This window comes from Mauremys reevesii, linkage group 13 (assembly GCF_016161935.1).
Source record: "Mauremys reevesii isolate NIE-2019 linkage group 13, ASM1616193v1, whole genome shotgun sequence".
In the NCBI taxonomy this organism is placed as follows: Eukaryota; Metazoa; Chordata; order Testudines; family Geoemydidae; genus Mauremys; species Mauremys reevesii.
Window position 1 is genome coordinate 17,291,447 of NC_052635.1, and position 20,833 is coordinate 17,312,279.

Below are 20,833 nucleotides of genomic sequence, written 5' to 3' on the forward strand. Positions count from 1 at the left end.
GCCCTGGTGGTCCAGAGCGAGTGGACTTCCTGAGGGGGCCCCTGGCCAGAGACAGGCATGCTAAAGGCTCAGAGAGGTGCAGTATCAGAAGGCAGAGGGGCTAACCCCCAAGGGAGAGTGGATGCTGTCACAGTGAAGGGGGTTCCCCCCAGGGACCATATGGGGCAAAGAGTGGGCACGACCTGTGAGTCCGTGACAGAGGGCCCTTAGCTAAGTCTTTGTATTGTGATGTTCTACAAGGGCCTAGTTTTGATTGTCCTTCTTGATGGGTGGGAGAAACACTCCTCCTGGCCACATTCACAAGTTCAGAGCAGGCATTTGTAATCATTATAAAGTAAAACTTCAATATTACCTTTTAGCAGGGGATATAAACGTTACAAGAATGGTTTTCATGCACCAACTTGCAAACATTGTACAGAGCGTAAACACGTCTTTACAAACAGAGCTCCCAGCTTGAACAAGGCTAACATACAGGTGAGCTGGTCTGGTTTCCAGCTATGAATCGGTCGGGTCTGAGCTGACGCCTACACCCTGGGCAAGCGCCGGCACCTCATCTACCAGCATCGCAGCAGGGCCGCAGAGAGCGAGCTGCAGCCAGAGCCCAAATCCCTACACTGCAAGGTTACAGCCGCAAGCAGCTGGCCCGGCCCAGCTGCAGGTGTCGGACTGCAGTGTAGACACAGCCGTGTGGGCACGACTGGCACAGCTGCACCTTGGCCACATCACAGCCAGGGCCAGCCTGCGGGAACTGAGCGGCGGCAGCGCCAGGTGCCCAGCAACGTGCCCGGCCTGGGCACCCCGCGGAGTTCCGGGACGGGCCCGGCCAGCCCCCGCTGGGGACGCCGGACACGCGCTCCCAGGCCGCGGCCGCGCGCAGGCCCCTGCCAGCCGCGCCGCGCGGGCTCCCACCGCTGGAGCGCGCATCGCCTGCACGCCGCGGCCGGGGCTGGGGCCCGGGGCGGCTCGGGCCGAAGGGTGGGTCCGGCCGGCAGCGAGGGGGAGGCCGAGGTGGCGGGTGGGAGGGAGCGCGGAGCTCCTGGCCGAGCCCCCTTGAGGCGGAGCGGGAGGGGGCGGCCCTGAGCTCGCGGCCCGACGCTCCTGGGGCCTCCCCGAGCCGACCCGACCCCGGGGCGCAGAGCTGCCAGTGGCGGGACTCGGGAGCGGCGCTGTGGGGCCGGCTGGGTGAAAGAGGCGGGAGACGCGCCGGGGCGCGAGGTGAGTGACAGTGGCCGGAGACGCGCTGCGGGGTGGGGGTGGGGTGACAGTCCCTGGAGACGCGCCGGGCCGGGGGGCTGGGCTGGGGGTGTGTGACAGTGGCCAGAGGCGCTGCAGGGTGGGGTGGGGTGACAGTAGCTGGAGACGCTCCGGGGGCAGGCTGGGCTGGGGTGTGTGACAGTGGCCAGAGGCGCTGCAGGGTGGGGTGGGGTGACAGTGGCTGGAGACGGGCCGGGGGCTGGGCTGGGGTGTGACAGTGGCCAGAGGCGCTGCGGGGTTGGGGTGGGGTGACAGTGGCTGGAGACGGCCGGGGCGGGCTGGGCTGGGCTGGGGTGTGTGACAGTGGCCAGAGGCGCTGCGGGGTGGGGGTGGGTGACAGTGGCTGGAGACGGGCCGGGGCTGGGCTGGGGGTGTGACAGTGGCCAGAGGCGCTGCGGGGTTGGGGTGGGGTGACAGTGGCTGGAGACGGGCCGGGGCTGGGCTGGGGTGTGACAGTGGCCAGAGGCGCTGCGGGTGGGGTGGGGTGACAGTAGCTGGAGATGGGCCGGGGCGGGCTGGGCTGGGGTGTCTGACAGTGGCCAGAGGCGCTGCAGGGTGGGGATGGGGTGACAGTGGCTGGAGACGCGCCAGGGGGCTGGGCTGGGGGTGTGTGACAGTGGCCAGAGGCGCTGTGGGAGCTGGGGGGGCTGACAGTGGCCAGAGAGACACGCTGAGGGGGTGGGTGACACTGGCCGGAGATGCGCCGGGGGAAGGGGGAACGGGGACACTGGCTGGAGATGCCTTGGGGACAGCGGGGGGGTTGATAGTGGCCAGAGACGTGCGGGTGGGTTGACAGTGCCTGGAGATGTGCTGGGTGTGTGTGTGTGACAGTGGCGCGGTGGGTCGGGAGGGTGACAGTGGTGGGAGATCCATCAGGGGGGTGGGACAGAGGCGGGAGATGTGCTGGGGGCGAGGGTGACAGTGGCAGGAGACACGCCGGGGGGTCGACAGAGGCAGGAGATGCACCAAGGGGCCAGGTGGGTGACAGAGGCGGGAGACGTGCAGCGGGGGTTGAAAGTACCTGGAGACATGCTGGGTGTATGTGTGTGACAGTGGTGGGGTAGGGCTGCAACGGTGGGTCGGGAGGGTGACAGTGGCGGGGGACAGAGGCGGGAGACGTGGTGGGGGTGACGGTGGCAGGAGACACGCCGGGGTCAACAGAGTCAGAAGACGCACCAAGGGGCCAGGTGGGTGTCAGAGGCGGGAGATGTGCTGTCCAGGGCTGCCCACGCCCGCCTCTATCTGGCTCTTTCACTCCCTCACTTGCATGGACCTAGTAAGGAGCTGGTGGTATGTCTGTGAGCTGCTCTCAGGACTGGAGTTTTCTGCAGGACATTTGGCAGTGGCTGAGAAGGCTGCACCTTGCACTGCTGCCCATAGGTCTGCCTCCTACTCCTAGAGTAATCTTGCAGCTAAATACTGGTGAACCTCTGGTCCAGATCAGGTGCCAGGCTATTCCGGGGCATGCTTCTTCTTCACATCGACTGGACCAGACACTGTAGCTTGCTCCATTCAGCTTATTCCAGTGCAGGAGCCTCCTGATTGGATACTATGGATGTCTTGCTAGAGTCACAGCCATACCCAATGGGCAGGCAGATCTAATTAGTTTGAGTCTTCTTCATCCTCTTCCCTGCTTCTGACAACAGCCTAGGCTTCTGACTTACTGCACGCATTATCCTCTTCCTGTATTACCATTATACCATTCTTTGATCCTCAGATGGAGGCAGGAGACCAGGAGGTGAGCAGCATGAAACTGCAGACATTGTCGTTACTGCCCGAGGAGCAGATAGTGACACTTCGTCAACAGATGGTGGAAAGCCAGGCATCCTATCAACGCAAGCTGCAGAGCTCCCAAGAGGCACAGCATAGGCAGGCAGTGCTTGTGCAGAAGCTACAAGCAAAGGTAAAGCAAAAGTATGTCCATGAGCAGTGAAACAGGGAGGTAGGGATCAGGAGTGAAAGACATTGGCTGAGATGTGGAAAGACCAGGAGTGGAAGAGAAAGGGGTGTTGTGGGTCAGGAGTGAGGAGCATAACTATAACTGACAGCTAATTTCCTTCTGCATCCTTTTTACATGTTTACAAAAGAGAGAGGCAAAAAGGTAGGATAGAGAAGGGCAAACATGGCAGAAAAAGGATAAAGGGGGAAGAAATGAAAACAAAATCACTAAGAAGGAAAGGGAAGTAGGAAGCAACGTAGAGGGAAAGAGGAATAGGGAAAATAAGAGCCCCACTATCTGTTGTGCTGGCAGCCCTGATGTTTGCTTGAAAGCCTCTGCAGCCTGCTCACGAATGCTGAAGAGTTTGAGGGGGACTTCCACAAAATCTGTCATTATGGAGGCTAGGACCGGACCTATCTTAAGGATTGGGTGCAGCAGGGCAAAGAGGACTGTGAGTGTGTGTAGACGGTGGTGTTGGATAGTGGAGGGGAGGTTGGGGTGGAGATGGGGAAAGGAGTAGCTAGGGCTGTGGGAGCTGTAGAGTGATGTGGGTAACAAGGAAGGGGAAATTGAGCCAGCAGTGGAGCATACAGTGATGCCATGTAGTTAAAAAAGGCAATAAGTGGGTCCGTTGCATTTCTAGCCTTTTTTAGCAACTTAACAATTTTAACTCCACATTCTGCCAGTCCATTACTTGGTGGATATTTAGGAGGGATAGTTCAGTGGTTTGAGCATTGGCCTGCTAAACCCAGGGTTGTAAGTTTAATCCTTGAGGGGGCCATTTGGGGAACTGGGGTAAATCTGGGGATTGGTCCTGCTTTGAGCAGCGAGTTGGGCTAGATGACCTCCTGAGGTCCCTTCCAACCCTAATAGTCTATGACTGGAGGTAAAATGTTCAATTCCATAATCTGGTGTGAAGGTCTTAAAATCTTTACTAACAAACTGAGGCCATTGTCCGCCCTCTCTATTTTAGGGACACCTGATATGACAAAAATAGCTGTATGTTTTAAGATTGTCTGCTCTGATGTGGTCTTCTGTAGTTGAGCTTCCTCTGGATAACTTATATTTTTGCAGGATCTGGCAACCTAATTTTCTGAGAGAAATTCCTCCAAATTCAACAATTCTTTTTTCTGTAATTGGCGTTTTGCTTTATTCAATTTGAGTCCATTGTCTCTAGCAATCTGCAGAACTTGTACAAGCCTGACATGAGTTCTTGTTCTGGGGCATTCCAAATGAGAGTATAATCTGTGAACATCTTAATACACTCATTGCTGCTACCTTGTTTTGTGGGATGCAGATATGAAAAAGGTATGTTCTTAAGGTGCAGATATGAAAAAAACTGATGCTATTGAAATGAATACCTGAGAGGAAGCTACTAAGGGGAAGGTTAAACATGGACATTTATAGGCACCACTCCCACTGATTAATACCCCAGAAATTGAAGAATTTAGATTGTGAACTCTTCAGCGCAGATTTATAAGAATGATGTCCTGTATGCTTGGATAGCAGCTAGCACATTATGGGCATTTATTGGAGAATAAATAATGACACTAATAATAAAAAATAGGTGATAAGTATATTTCATCCAGATAGTCCAGGAGGGTTTCTGTCTATTGCCTCATCAAATTTTGGCAACCCTTCCACATAAAAATGTTTGTTGTTCCTTCAGAATTGTGTAGGTTGCTGTTCAGGGGTCTCTGTGGTTTTTAAGACAGTTTTCTTAACCCTTTCAATAATATTTTGAAATATATCAAAATATTATATTTATAACTTTTTCTGTTGCTCTCTTCTCCCCTTTTTTTCTTTCTATGGTGTGTACTTTTTCTGGTTGTGTGGCTACATTGGTTTACTTCTCTATTGTTAGCTCCATGTAGGTGACTGGCATCACTCATGCTGTTAATTATAATTTAGTGTGTTGTATTAAGTTTGCTGTAGTGGGGATCTGTAGGTTTGCTTTGTATACTTTTTGGAGTTTAATTCCTGTATATGATATTGCTGGGATTTAATAGGGGTTTTGTGCTCAGTGGTTTTTCTAGGTTTTGGGATGTTTTTTTAGCTATCAGCTGAGTTGACTGTAGTTTGGTAGGTATGTGGGCATTATTTCACTGCTATCCAGTTCTCTCTTGCTCGCCTCAATCCCACAATTACTTTTTGGTAAGCTGAATGTGTCTGAGAATGGAGCCCATCTTCAGTGCCTGGAGAGATAATGGAGCAAATAATTAAGCAATCAATTTGCAAACACCTAGAAGATAAGGTGATAAATAACAATCAGCATGGATTTGTCAAGAACAAATCGTGTCAAGCCAACCTAATAGTTTTCTTTGAGACAGGAACAAGCCTTGTGGACGAGGCGAAGTGGTATATCTTCACTTTAGTAAGGCTTTTGATACCGTCTCGCATGACCTTCTCATAAACAAACTAGAAAAATACAACCTAAGATGGAGCTACTATAAGGTGGATGCATAACTGGTTGGAAAAGAGTGTGCATAACTGTTCCCAGAGAGTAGTTATCAGTAAGGCTACATTTTAGTCACGGGTCTTTTTAGTAAAAGTAATGGACAGGTCATGGGCCATAAACAAAAATTCACTGCCCATGACCTGTCCATGACTTGTACTATTTACCCATAACTAAAACTTGGGCTGGGTCTCCTGGGTGCTCCGGGGGAGGGGGGGCAGTCTGGGAGCACTGCGGGTGAAGGGGGTGGGTGGCCTGGGACCCCCACTGGTGCTTGGAGGGGAGAAGCGGCCGGTTGTGTGCTGCCTGGGATCCCTGCTGGCGCTGGGGGATTGGGTGGTGGCACAGGGCCTAGGACACTGGTTGGTGCTGAGACGGGGGCCCGGGTGGAAATAGGGGTTGACGGGGTTAGTAGGCTCCTTACCCGGCTCTGCATGTCCCTGCAGCTCCTAGAGGGAGGGAAGGCCAGGGGGGCTCCACACGCTGCCCCACACTCCAACCCCCTGCCTCAGGCCTGATCTCCCTCCCACACCCAAACTGCTGCTGGCCCTGCTGCTGCCTAAGTGTTTGGGCAGCCCCTCAGCCAGGCACACCGTCTGCTGCAAAAGTCACAGAGGTCATGGAAAGTCATGGAATCTATGACCTCCGTGAGAGACACGCAGCCTTAGTTATCAGTGGTTTACAGTCAAGCTGGAAGGGCATACCAAGTGGGGTCCTGCAGGGATCAGTTCTGGGTCCATTTCTGCTCAATATCTTCATCAGTGATTTATGGCAGATAATGGCATAGAGAGTACACTTGTAAAGTTTGCAGATAATACCAATTTGAGAGGGAGGATAGGATTAAAATTCAAAATGATCTGGACAAACTGGAGAAATGGTCTGAAGAAAATAGGATGAAATTCCATGAGGACAAATGCAAAGTACTCCACTTAGGAAGGAAGAACAGTCAATTGCGCACACACAAAATGGGAAATCACTGCCTAGGAAGGAGTACTGCAGAAAGGTTCTTGTTAACCTCTGAGGATAGAACAAGACACAATGGGCTTAAATTGCAGCAAGGGTGGTTTACGTTGGACATTAGGAAAAACTTCCTGTCAGGGTGGTTAAGCACTGGAATAAATTGCCCAGGGGGAACATAAGAACATAAAAATGGCCGTACTGGGTCAGACCAAAGGTCCATCTAGCCCAGTATCCTGTCTACCGGCAGTGGCCAATGCCAGGTTCCCCAGAGGGAGTGAACCCAACAGGCAATGATCAAATGGTCTCTCTCCTGCCATCCATCTCCACCCTCTGACAAACAGAGGCTAGGGACACCCTTCCTTACCTATCCTGGCTAATATTCATTAACGGACTTAACCTCTATGAATTTATCCAGTTCTCTTTTAAATGCTGTTATAGTCCTAGCCTTCACAACCTCCTCAGGCAAGGAGTTCCACAAGTTGACTGTGCACTGCGTGAAGAAGAACTTCCTTTTATTTGTTTTAAACCTGCTGTCCATTAATTTCATTTGATGACCCCTAGTTATTGTATTATGGGAACAAGTAAATAACTTTTCCTTATTTATTTTCTCTACATCACTCATGATTTTATATACCACTATCATATCCCCCCTTAGTCTCCTCTTTTCCAAGCTGAAAAGTCCTAACCTTGTTAATCTCTCCTCATATGGGACCTGTTCCAAACCCCTAATAATTTAGTTGCCCTTCTCTGAACCTTTTCTAATGCCAGTATATCTTTTTTGAGACGAGGAGACCACATATGTACTCAGTATTCAAGATGTGAGTGTATCATGGATTTATACCAGGGGAATAAGATACTTTTCTTCTTATTTTCTATCCCCTTTTTAATGATTCCTAACATTCTGTTTGCTTTTTTGACCGCCGCTGCACACTGCGTGGACGTCTTCAGAGAACTATCCACAATGACTCCAAGATCTTTTCCTGATTCGTTGTAGCTAAATTAGCCCCCATTATATTGTATGTATAGTTGGGGTTATTTCTTCCAGTGTGCATTACTTTACATTTATCCACATTAAATTTCATTTGCCATTTTGTTGCCCAATCACTTAGTTTTGTGAGATCTTTTTGAAGTTCTTCACAGTCTGCTTTGGTCTTAACTATCTTGAGCAGTTTAGTGTCATCTGCAAACTTTGCCACCTCACTTTTTACCCCTTTCTCCAGATCATTTATGAATAAGTTGAATAGGATTGGTCCTAGGACTGACCCTTGGGGGACACCACTTGTTACCCCTCTCCATTCTGAGAATTTACCATTTATTCCTACCTTTTGTTCCCTGTCTTTTAACCAGTTCTCAATCCATGAAAGGACCTTCCCTCTTATCCCATGACAAATTAATTTACGTAAGAGCCTTTGGTGAGGGACCTTGTCAAAGGCTTTCTGGAAATCTAAGGACACTATGTCCACTGGATCCCCCTTGTCCACATATTTGCTGACCCCTTCAAAGAACTTTAATAGATTAGTAAGACACGATTTCCCTTTACAGAGACCATGTTGACTTTTGCCCAACAATTTATGTTCTTCTATGTGTCTGACAATTTTATTCTTTACTGTTGTTTCAACTAATTTGCCCGGTACTGACGTTAGACTTACCGGTCTGTAATTGCTGGGATCACCTCTAGAAACTTTTTAAAATATTGGCATTACATTAGCTATCTTGCAGTCATTGGGTACAGAAGCTGATTTAAAGGACAGGTTACAAACCATAGTTAATAGTTCCACAACTTCACATTTGAGTTCTTTCAGAACTCTTGGGTGAATGCCATCTGGTCCCGGTGACTTGTTACTGTTAAGTTTATCTATTTCCAAAATCTCCTCTAGTGACACCGCAGTCTGTGACAATTCATTCCATTTGTCACCTACAAAAGTCAGCTCAGGTTTTGGAATCTCCCTAACATCCTCAGCTGTAAAGACTGAAGCAAAGAACTCATTTAGTTTCTCCACAATGACTTTATCTTCTTTAAGCGCTCCTTTTGTATCTTGATCGTCCAGGGGCTCCACTGATTGTTTAGCAGGCTTCCTGCTTCTGATGTACTTAAAAAACATTTTATTACCTTTTGAGATTTTGGCTAGCCATTCTTCAAACTCCTCTTTGGCTTTTCTTATTACGCTTTTACACTTAATTAGGCAGTGTTTATGTTCCTTTCTGTTTACATCAGTAAGATTTGTTTTCCACTTTTTAAAAGATGCCTTTTTATCTCTCACTGCTTCTTTTACATGGTTGTTAAGCCACGGTGGCTCTTTTTTTAGTTCTTTTACTGTGTTTTTTAATTTGGGGTATACATTTAAGTTGGGCCTCTATTATCGTGTCTTTGAAAAGCGCCCATGCAGCTTGCAGGGATTTCACTTTAGTCACTGTACCTTTTAACTTCTGTTTAACTAACCCCCTCATTTTTGCATAGTTCCCCTTTTTGAAATTAAATGCCACAGTGTTGGGCTGTTGAGGTGTTCTTCCCACCACAAGGATGTTAAATGTTGTTATATTATGGTCGCTATTTCCAAGCGGGCCTGTTATAGTTACCTCTTGGACCAGCTCCTGTGCTCCACTCAGGACTAAATCGAGAATTGCCTCTCCCCTTGTGGGTTCCTGTACCAACTGTTCCAAGAAGCAGTCATTTAAAATATCGGGAAATTTTGTCTCTGCATTTCATCCTGAGGTGACATGTTCCCAGTCAATATGGGGATAATTGAAATCCCTCACTATTATTGAGTTCTTAATTTTGATAGCCTATCTAATCTCCCTTAGCATTTTATCATCACTATCACTGTCCTGGTCAGGTGGTCGATAATACCGGTAGATCCCTACTGTTATATTCTTATTAGAGCATGAAATTACAATCCATAGAGATTCTATGAAACCTGTGGATTCACTTAAGATTTTTACTTCATTTGATTCTACATTTTCTTTCACATATATTGCCCCCTGACCCCGGCACAACCTGTTCTGTCCTTCCGATATATTTTGTACCCCAGAATGATTGTGTCCCATTGATTGCTCTCAGTCCACCAGGTTTCTGTGATGGCTATCATATCAATATCCTCCTTTATCACAAGGCACTCTAGTTCACCCATCTTATTATTTAGACTTCTAGCATTTATATACAAGCACTTAAAAAAATTGTCACTGTTTATTTGTCTGCCCTTTTCTGATGTGTCTGATTCTTTTTTATGTGAATGTTTCTCATCTGATCTGGCCCTTAGATTATCCTCTTCCATCCTTTCCTCCTGACTAAAACCTAGATAATATCTATCAATAGACGCTCCTCTAAGAGAAGTCTCTGTCTGATCCACGTGCTCCTCTGCAGCAGTCGGCTTTCCCCCATCTCTTAGTTTAAAAAGGTTGCAGAGCAGTTTTTAATGTTAAGTGCCAGCAGTCTGGTTCCACTTTGGTTTAGATGGAGCCCATCTCTCCTGTATAGGCTCCCCCTATCCCAAAAGTTTTTCTCCAGTTCCTAAGGAATGTAAACCCCTCCTCTCTACACCATCGTCTCATCCACGCATTGAGACTCTGAAGCTCTGCCTGCCTACCTGGCCCTACGCGTGGAACTGGGAGCATTTCTGAGAATGCCACCATAGAGGTCCTGGATTTCAGTCTCTTCCCTAGCAGCCTAAATTTGGCCTCCAGGATGTCTCTCCTCCCCTTCCCTATGTCATTGGTACCTACATGTACCACGACCACTGGCTCCTCCCCAGCACTACACATAAGTCTATCTAGATGCCTCGAGAGATCCGCAACCTTCGTACCAGGCAGGCAAGTCACCATATGTTTCTCCTGGTCATCACAAACCCAACTATCTATGTTTCTAATGATTGAATCTCCCATTACTAACACCTGCCTTTTCCTAGTGACTGGAGTTCCCTCCTCCGGAGAGGTAACCTCAGTGCGAGAGGATACCCCAACACCATCTGGAAGGAGGGTCCCAACTATGGGAAGGTTTCCCTCTGTTCCGTTGACTGCTCTACTTCCATGGACCTTTCATCCTCCTTAACAGCGCAGAGGCTGTCTAACCAGAGGTGGGACATTCTACAGTGTCCCAGAAAGCCTCATCAACATACCTCTCTGCGTCTCTTAGCTCCTCCAGTTCTGCCACCCTGGCCTCCAAAGCCCGTATGCGGTCTCTGAGGGCCAGGAGCTCCTTGCACTGAATGCACACATACGCCACCCGCCCACAGGGCAAGTAAACATACATGCTGCATTCAGCGCAATAAACTGGGTAGCTCCCACTCTGCTGCTGGGCTTCTCGCCTGCATTCTCTCCTACAGCTAACTAGTTAATGAAAGGGTATTGTTTAAATCAAGAAGTTTTGAATATAGTTTAGTTTACAGGTTTTAAAGAACGGCAAGTGAACCTTGCCCCCTTCCCACTCCCCTTCCAAACTCCCTTGTGAAACTCCCTGTTAGCCCTGGTCGCAAGTTTGCCCTGGTTGTGGAATCTCCATCATTGGAGATTTTTAAGGGCTGATTAGACAAACACCTTTCAGAGATCGTCTAGATCAGGGGTCTCAAACATGCAGCCCGCGGAGCTCTTCCCTGCGGCCCGCGGAGCTCCCCAGGGCCGCCCAGAGAGGGGGGCAAAAGGGGCAATTTGCCCTGGGCCCCGGGCTCCGCAGGGGCCCCCAAGAGAAAAGCGGAGGCTCCCGCCTCCGCCCCTCTCCTGGAGCCTCAGCGCATCAAGTGCCGAGTCTCCGCCGGGGCCTCTGAGCCCCGCTCCGCTCAGAGCCGTGTGGGGAGGGGGCGGGGCTGGGAGCTCCAACGGGGCCTGAGCCCCGCCCTGCTCAGAGTCGTGTGGGGAGGGGGCGGGGCAGCTGCCTCCGCTCGGCGTGGAGCTCACAGCCCCGCCACCTCACCACGCGGCTCTGAGCGGACGAAGCTCAGGCCTCGCCGAGACGCGCTCGGGTAAGGGGGAAGCGAGACCCGCCGGGCCGGGCTGGGGGTGGGGAGGGAAGCGGGACCCGCCGGGCCGGGCCGGGGAAGGGAAGCGAGACCCGCCGGGCCGGGCCGGGGGAAGCGAGACCGCCGGGCCGGGCCGGGCCGGGGGTGGGGAGGGAAGCGAGACCCGCCGGGCCGGGTGGGAAGCGGACCGGCCGGGTGGGGAAAGAGGACCCGCCGCCACGCAGCCCAGCCCGCCGGGACCGCAGCCCAGTCTTCGCGCGGCGGGGACCCCCGCCGCGGGTCTTTGGGGCACTTTGGCGGCGGGTCCCGAACGGAAGGGGCCCCGCCGCCGAAGACCCCGGGCCCCGAATCCTCTGGGCGGCCCTGAGCTCCCCAGTTACTTCCTGTCACCGCCAAACTCCCTCACCCCGCCTCCCGAGTTATTTTCTGTTACTAAGCTCCCCGCGCTGCTCCCCAATGTTTGGGGCCGGGTCTCTCCTGGCCCCACCTGCCACCCCATGCACCTCCCCCAGCCTCTCCCGGCCCCCACTTGCTGCCCCCTCACCGCCCGGGAGCCTGCCCGGGAGCTCACGCTGACTCCACTCCTCTGCTATGCCAGCTTCCGGCATCACCTGCTGCCGCAGGGTCCTAGAGCCCCCCTTCACTAGGGCCAGGGCAGGCTGCCCTTCCCCTGCCCTTCTGCCCTAGTCCTGAGACTCTCCAATGCCCCGAGCCTCTCCAATGCCTCAAACCCCTCACCCTCAGCCCCACAGCCCTCACCCCTGCACCCCCTCCTATCCCCAAACTCCGTCCCAAAGCCTGCACCCCCATCCCCTGCCACAGCCTGGAGCCTGCACCGAGCACAGAGCCTACACTCCAGACCCCCTCCCCCACCCAAACTCCAGCCCAGGGCCTGTACTCCAAACCCCCTCCCCCACCCAAACTCCCTCCCAGAGCCTTAGGCAGTAAATCTAAGTGCGTGTTTTGTCCTTTGAGTGAGGTGCATTACTGAGTGTATATATTTATTAAAACAGCTTGGAAATGACTTCGTCAAAAAAAAAGAACACTCATGGAAGAAAAGAGAGTTTTCCAAGACAAATGGGAGAATTTATATTTTTTCACAGAGGTAAAAGATAAAATTCAATGCCTTATTTGTCAGCAAATGATTGCTGTTCCCAAGGAGTATAACGTGCGTCGGCACTATGACACGATGCATCGTGAAAAATATGATGCATTCACCGGAAAAATCCGAGAGGAAAAAGTTCAGCAACTTAAAGCAGCATTTGCCAAGCAAAGAAATTTATTTTCAGGAATTAACAAGTCTAGCGAAGATTCAGTAAGAGCAAGTTTTGTGATAAGCGAAATGATAGCTAAATCATCGCGACCTTTTACAGAAGGCTTATTCATAAAAGAATGTCTTATGAAGGCCAGTGAAATTTTATGTCCTGATAGGAAGAAAGTTTTTGAAGGCATAAGCTTGACTGCAAATACAGTTGCCTGCAGGATAACGGATTTAGCTGATAATGTGCAAAAACAATTGATTCAAATGGCAAAAGACTTTGAAGTATTTTCAATTGCTCTTGATGAGAGTACAGATGTATCAGATACCGCACAGTGTGCAGTGTTCATTAGAGGTGTGGATTGCAATTTGAATATAACTGAAGAATTGCTAGACTTAATGCCACTGAAGGGTACCATAACGGGACGTGACATATTTCAAGGATTGGAAGAGTGCATTGAAAAAGCTGCGCTGCCATGGAACAAACTCGTATCTTTGGCTACGGACGGTGCGCCATCAATGTGCTCTGAAAACATTGGTGTGGTTGGATTATTGAAGACCAAACTGAACAGCCTCAATATACCAGGAATTAGCTTCACCAGTATACATTGTATTTTGCACCAAGAAGCCCTGTGTAGTAAAAGTCTACAAATGAAAGAAGTTATGGATGTAGTTGTTAAAACTGTTAATTTTATACGTGCACGAGGGCTGAATCACAGACAGTTCACTTCTTTTCTAGCAAGTATGGACAGTGAATATGGGGAACTTCTGTATCACACTCAAGTTAGATGGCTGAGTCGTGGAAATGTTTTGAAGCGTTTTTTTGCACTTAAAGAGGAGATTGATTCCTTCATGAAAATGAAAAACAAGGAGGTTCCACAGCTTGCTGATTCCACTTTTATCTGCAACCTTGCTTTTCTAACAGATGTAACTGATCACCTGAATGCACTGAACTTGAAACTTCAGGGTAGAAAACAGGTGATAACACAGATGTATGACAGTATTAAGTCATTCAAAGTCAAGCTTACTTTATGGGGGAAACAGCTGACTGCTGGCAATTTGGTCCATTTCTCAACTCTGAATTCCTTAGGAAAAGTTGAACCCAAATCCTTGAAAGAATATGCAGAGATCATTTCTAACTTACACAAACAGTTTGATGTGCGGTTTAAAGATTTCAAGGCACTTGAACCACATTTTCAACTTTTTTCCACACCATTTGCTGTTGAAATTGACAATGTTGCAGAGGAAATGCAGATGGAGTTAGTGGAGCTTCAGTGTGACACGATTTTGAAGCAGAAGTATACAGATGTTGGAATTCCAGAATTCTACAGGTTTCTTTCACAAGAAAGATTTCCCATGTTATTCTCTGCTTCTGCAAGGATAATGGCAATGTTTGGAAGTACATATATATGTGAACAGTTTTTCTCTTCCATGAAGATTAACAAATCTGTGTTAAGGTCAAGGCTCACTGATGAACATTTGCAAGCAACACTGAGATTGGTTTCGTCTCAGGATATCAAACCTAATATTGATGCTCTGGTTGATGCAAAATGCTGCCAGCTAAGTGGCCAAAAATGAAATGACTGTCAAAATTAGCACTGATGTTTCACATTACAGTTAAAGAAGTTAATAAAAAAGTTAATAAATTGACTTTTAATAGCATACTATATTTTAATACTATACTACTATATTACTCTTCATTTTTTTTCTGCCTACCTCCAGGCGCTTCCCGCCGCCAAGCCACCAAACAGCTGTTGGTGGCGCTTAGCACTTTCCAGGAGGGAGGGGGGAGGAGCGGGGAGCCGCGCGCTTAGGGGAGGAGGTGGAGAAGAGACAGGGCAGGGGCGGGGCCTCATGGAAGGGGTGGATTGGGGGTGGGGCCAGGGGCAGCAAGGGGGCGTGTCAGTGATGCGGCCCTCGGGCCAATGCACTAGTCCTCATGCGGCCCTCGGGGTCATTTGAGTTTGAGACCCCTGGTCTAGATAATACTTAGTCCTGCCATGAGTGCAGGGGACTGGACTAGATTACCTCTTGATGTCCCTTCCAGTTAGGGTGACCAGATGTCCGGTTTTTTATCGGAAAACCTGGTTGAAAAGGGACCCTGGTGGCTCCGGTCAGCACCGCCAACTGGGCCGTTAAGAGTCGGCTAGTCTCTACCTGTCCTGGCTCTATGTTGCGCCCCGGAAGCGGCCAGCAGCTCTGGCTCCTAGGTGTGGGGGCCATGTGGCTCCATGCGCATGCCCCCACCCCAAGCACCAGCTCTGCATTCCCATTGGCTGGGAACTGTGGCCAATGGGAACTGTGGGGGCAGAACCTGCAGGCGAGAGCAGTGCGCAGAGCCACCTGCCATGCCTCCGCCTAGGAGCTGGACCTGCTGGCCGTTTCTGGGGCGCAGCATGGAGTCAGGACAGGTAAGGAGCTTGCCTTAGAGCCCCCGAGCTGTGCCACTGACCGGGAGCCACTGGAGGTAAGCCCGTGCCCCAACCCTGAGCCCCAACACCCTGCCTCAGCCCTGAGCCCCCCCAAACCCAGAGCCCCCTCCTGCACACCAAATCCCTCATCCGAGCGCTCTCCCATGGAGTCCGGTACTCCACCAGGGCAAGAGGTGCAGGAGGAGTCAATAGGAGAGTGTCAGCCATCGACTTACTGCAGTGAATACACCACGGTAAGTAGATCTAAGTACGTCGACTTCAGCTATGCCATTCATGTAGCTGAAGTTCTGTAACTTAGATCGATTCTTCCCCCTCACTGTAGTCCAGGCCTAAGATTCATTCTTTCCTTATGGTGAGCTAATTGAAACTCTTGCGTGTGGTTAACAATTTCTTGCTGATCATGTTAATGTTACTGTGAAATCTACTGTGCATAGTCATAGAATCTTAGGTAGGCAGGGATTTTTTTTTCATGTGATTGCATGAAGTGCCAGTACTCTTGCACGCATCAGTGGCTCTTACTGAGTCTCCTTTCTTGTCCAGGTGCTGCAGTACCGGAGTTGGTGTCGGGAGCTGCAACAGAGGCTGGAAACGGAAAGGGGGGTGAGTTGTGCAGGTAGCTCACTGAGGACAGTAGGTGCAGAGTGAGTTAATGTTTTTATAAGAGCCAAAAAGCAAAAACAGAGGGAAATATGTTTCTATTGACACTGAAGTTTAAAAGACACTGTCTCTCTCTCCTTCCACTGCCTTGTTCCATCTCCACCACCAGAGTGGCTTCTTCAGGTACCATTTCCAAAAATCCTAACAAGCAGAGTGTTAATTTTTTAAAGGAACAGTTAGGTTAAACATGGTTGTATAATGTTGTTTTGGGTCCCTCCCCCCACAGCCTGGTGTGGGCTAAGCTGACTGATCTAGCTCTCCTGTCTCTAAATAGGGATTGGTCACAGCATAGGGCTTTTGAGGGGTATGACATTTAGATGTTCAACATGTGGCTCACTTTGGTTACTTCTCCTGTTTCACGGAGAGCAGAATTAGAAGGCAAAGAGGGAAAGAACCATAGAATGCACGTTCCTGGGCCCAAGCCTAAGTGAGCATTCCTCACCAACAGCACCATCTGCTGCCGCAGTGCTCCAGTTCTAGCACAGGCTAGTGGGTTGTGTACTGCACAAAGGAACAGGAACTGTAAGGAACGTGGAGCCACACTCGGACTGTGTCGCATTCTGCTCAGTCATTGCATTATTGTGCCATGGTAGCAGCCACAAAATCTGTGGTGCTGAGAGAGTATAGGGGCGAAGGAGGAACACAAAGGGCTGAGATGGTTTGATTAAGTCCTCTCTCTGTCTCTCTAAGGGGCCCATTTCACACAGGTGGGAAGCCAAGGAGGAGCACAGCCTGGAGAGGGCTCTGGTCCAGTTGGAGGAGGAGCAGCAGAGGTGAGAGGAAAAACCATATTATTCTGGGTTTTCTGCATATCCCAGAATGATGTGTGGAGAGATGGGAAAATCCCAGCAGTGCTGCTTGCTCAGCCTGGTGGGGCAACTGGGCAGATAACCCTGAACGGAGAAATATTATGACTGCATTGTGTGATGCCATAAGTGTGAACAGCATAATGGGACATGGTGGTGGACAGTGCCAAATGAATAACAGGTCACAACTTCAGACTGAAAATCAAGCCTATTATCTTGAGTGCTTCGTGGAATGGATGTGGTTTCTGTTCTGTTCAGGTTCCTATGCTGTGTCCAACACTGCGTTGTCTGGGTGCCTCCTAGTAGTGCATTTGGCAGTGTGACTAGCCTCTATTACACTCTCTTCTTTCCTTTCCTTTTCCTCCTCCTCTCCCCTTGGAAAGTGTTGTGTTTGGATTTTAAAAGACCTTATATTTATGTGTTGTGCTGTGTGTGTTCTCAGTGAGGGCAAGTGGGAGAGGTGTGCCTGGTACTTGGAGTGGAAAGGGATGAGGCCTATGTTGGTTTTTGGAGCCTGTGGGAGTTCATTCCACAATTTTAAACTGACCTCCAAGAAAGCTCTGTCTCTGTGTTCTTTACCATTGTGTGGAATAATTCCATGTGTCAGAGGGGCTGAGTTGTTGACTGCAGTCCTCATCCTGGTTTGGAGCACAAGTGGTTCTAGGAAGAGGGCAGGAATGTTGGCAGGGGCAGAGTAATAGAAAGCTTTGCATGGGCAAAGAAACTCAAACTTCATGCAGAAGTCACAGCAGAGATACAAGGGTGGAGGGAGAGATGGTGAGAGCAGGAAGACAGAATAAACTAAAATGTGGAGAGAGGGGAGTGATGTAAGCTGGAGAGGAGAAGGCTGCAGTCATTGAGACAAGAAATTGAGTGTGGATTTGTATCTTGGCAGTGGGGGTAGAGAGGAAAGGATGAATTTTGCAGACGGGAAAGTGAGGGCATAATGTGGATGTGCGGGGCAAGGAGTCAACAATGACAGGGGGCTCAGGAGATCCTGAAGGGAGGTCATGCTACCTCTCAGCCTGGAGAGACAGTCATGACTCAGGGAATCCAGCCACATGGTGGTGGTGGAATCCAAGAGTGTAGCCCCGGGGATGTTACTCTCTGATCCCCAGGTGATTTCATAGTCACAACTGTGGTGCTATTTACTGGGTGTGCTCATCACTGTTCTCTCCCCTCCCCAGATGTGAGAATCTAGCTGAAGTGAACACCCTGCTCCGGGAGCACCTGGGCAAAGCAAATGAGGTGAATGCAGCCCTTAGAGAGGATGTGCAAAAACTGACAGTTGATTGGACAAGGGCCCGGGACGAACTGGAGCTCAAGGAGAGCGAATGGCGCACTGAACGTGAGGTAGGGTTGGGGTGGGGAGCAGCGAACAAGATGCAAGACAGGGGAGAGAGAAACAGTGAGGTTCTCTCTTCCTCCAGCCAGGACAATTTGTGGAAGTTTTTGCAGTTTTGGGTATGGATTGATGTTGGCTAGCGGAGTGGAGGGGATCAGATTGTATTGATGGAAGGTGCTGATGAGGCAAGGCGGTGCTGCTGGTGGGGGCAAATATTAGCGAGATCATTGTGAATGCTGGGACTTGGGGGGCACTGGGAGCTGAGCCCTATCTGTGCTGAACACTGAGTCCTGTTACACTGGGTTATTGCCTTGTTGGAGTTAGTTTTGCATTTACACTCGGACAAGATGCTGGATCAGCAGTTTATAGACTGGAGGACTGTGTATCTCCAAAACTGGTGGAGCCCTGGCAGCAGCATCACAGGTTTCCCTCCTGCCAGTGTGCCTCACCTCTGATTCTGAAGGATTTGTTTCTGTCCTGTTGATAAATTATATAGTCATTTGCTTGGCCACACGTTGGTTCATTATTTTGTTATAAAATATACTCGAGGCCAGTGTCACTCAGGTGTATTAATATGGTGCAGAAAAAAGGTTCTACACAATACCAGTCTCCAAAGAGCAATCCCATGCAGCAATGTTACATTCACCGTATGCAGAAGGTGTGCTCCCTAAGTTACACATTTCAGCTGGTATTATATGATTTTACAACTACACATCTCTTTACATGTCAGTAAAATCCATTCCGTCAGTTTGTCTCGGTTTCCTAATTTGTTGTTCTGTTCCTTCCTCTTCTTTGTTTTGGATACTAGCATTCCAAGTACTGATCCATGAAAGTACTTCCCTTGTGTTAGGGAACCCAGAGAGATGGGGGCTTGCTGAGAAGCCCACCCTCTTTGGTAAATGGGTAGCGGAATGAGATACATGCCCATGGGGGAAGGATGCCTTCCAAGGAAAGGAGGCACTTAAGTCCACTTTTCAGAGGTTTGAAGTAAAGGCAGCATTATGGAAGGCTACCAGTAATCTTTCAAGTTTGGTGCTACTCCAGCAAAGGCAACTGGAGGATTGTAAATTAGAATTAGGGGTGGTTAAAGGTAATTTGGCACTACAGGGTTTGGAGTCAGAAGGAGAGTTAACAGACCCCCTTTTAAGGGACAGGTGCTGGGAAAGGGGACACAGGTAAAGGCTCTGCGGTATCAGTGCTGGGAACGGAATACTGGGAAACAGACTCTCCCGGCATGTAGAGCTATGGATATGCTTGCTTGAAACTAAACCCAATAAACATTGCATAGTCTGCACTTCGGGCTTCTGCTTTCTGCCTGCATGACAGGAACCAGTGGAGGGGGTGAAAGAGAGGCCTCCTAACACCTAGCTTATACTAAGACATTGAATGAATGTATCTTGATTTTGACAAGTTTCGTGTCTGCTTATGCAAAATGTTTACTTCAGCAAATGCAAGGCGTTCTGGAATGCTTAGCATAAGTGACCGGGTTTATGGAATAGTCCAGTTTCAGCTACATCACTGTTACAATATTGGTGCTTCATGCATACTAAAATATATCTATATGGTGTGGATAATACATATTATTAATATTATATAAATATATATGCTAGCCAGCAGATATTCATCAGCATCCCTCAAGACTGGCTCTTGGACATCTCTGCGGGGTGAGACAGGATTGTTAAGTGACTATTTTGTTAATCTCCATGGTGGCTGAGATTTGGGCCTGTTATTAGTTGCGCTCAGGTGGTGGCCCTAGGAAGGATGCTCAGAGTACATCTTTGGCCTTTCGGCTGGGACTGCTATCAAAAAACTTCTTTGTGTCTGAGGTGGTGATTCTCTCCCTGCTGGGAGAAAAGGGCACCTCATATGGTGTGAGTGGTGTGCAGAGGACCAGCACCATGTGGCTGAACTGCTATTTGCTTTTGTCTCTGCACATTTAGTTCTTTGAGGGGTACTTGAGGTGTGAACATGATCGACTTCTCAGCCTGTGGCAGCAGGTGGTGACCTTCCGCCGTCACTTCCTGGAGATGAAGACTGCAACTGACAGGTGAGCAGGAATGGGGACTCAAGCTGTTGAGGAAAAATGGGTGCTTCCCCTAACACCTTGTTCTGAGCCCCATGGTGCTGGGTTTACAGTTAAAGGACACAGTGCTCCCTCTGACAATTGGAAATAAAAGAGATAACTATGTCTTGTTCTGACACTCTCCTTGGAAGATCTGGGTTGCCTTAGGAATCTTATTCTCTGGGGTGGCAGGTATGGGGTCCCAAGCAGAGATGGTGGTGAGGATGGGTTAGGGTTGCCAGAGCACTGTGAAGAGTTCTTGGAGGAATGAACTTGACAGTAGTGAGGTCTGGGCATATTTTCAAATTGCCTCATCAAAAAGTCAAGCTGCTCACTTTCAAAAATGCCTAAAATACACACCAGTTGTTCAATGATAATGGAAAGGCCTGAATTTTCAAAAGGGCCTGGGTGAGTTAGGCACCCAACTCCCAGTGAAAGTCAATGGGAGATGGGCATCTAATTCTCTTAGTCATTTCAGCAGATGGGCTTGATTTGTGCATCTCCCATTTCCTTCTCCACCTCCTCTGTCGCTCCTTATCCTTCCTCTGTTTCTTTAACAGAATCATGAAGGTTAGAGATAGGAAAGATGCATAGGGTTAATCTAGTCCATAGTCAGGCCTGGTCTACACTAAGCGTTTAAACCGGTTTTAGGAGCGTAAAACCGATTTAACGCCACACCCGTCCACACTGAGAGGCCCTTTATATTGATATAAAGG

The 20,833-nt window shown here is 49.3% G+C and overlaps 1 protein-coding gene across 1 annotated transcript in view; it reads left to right on the forward strand.

The window, feature by feature from the left end:
* Positions 1-1,069: 1,069 nt before the first annotated feature.
* The window catches only part of CEP250 (centrosomal protein 250), a 116,513-nt gene continuing 96,749 nt past the window's right edge, over positions 1,070-20,833 (forward strand). The window contains 6 exon segments of the mRNA XM_039497786.1: positions 1,070-1,215; positions 2,972-3,157; positions 15,788-15,847; positions 16,595-16,677; positions 17,898-18,063; positions 19,996-20,102. Coding sequence (XP_039353720.1) covers positions 2,972-3,157; positions 15,788-15,847; positions 16,595-16,677; positions 17,898-18,063; positions 19,996-20,102 — 602 coding nt within the window. The 5' untranslated portion in view covers positions 1,070-1,215.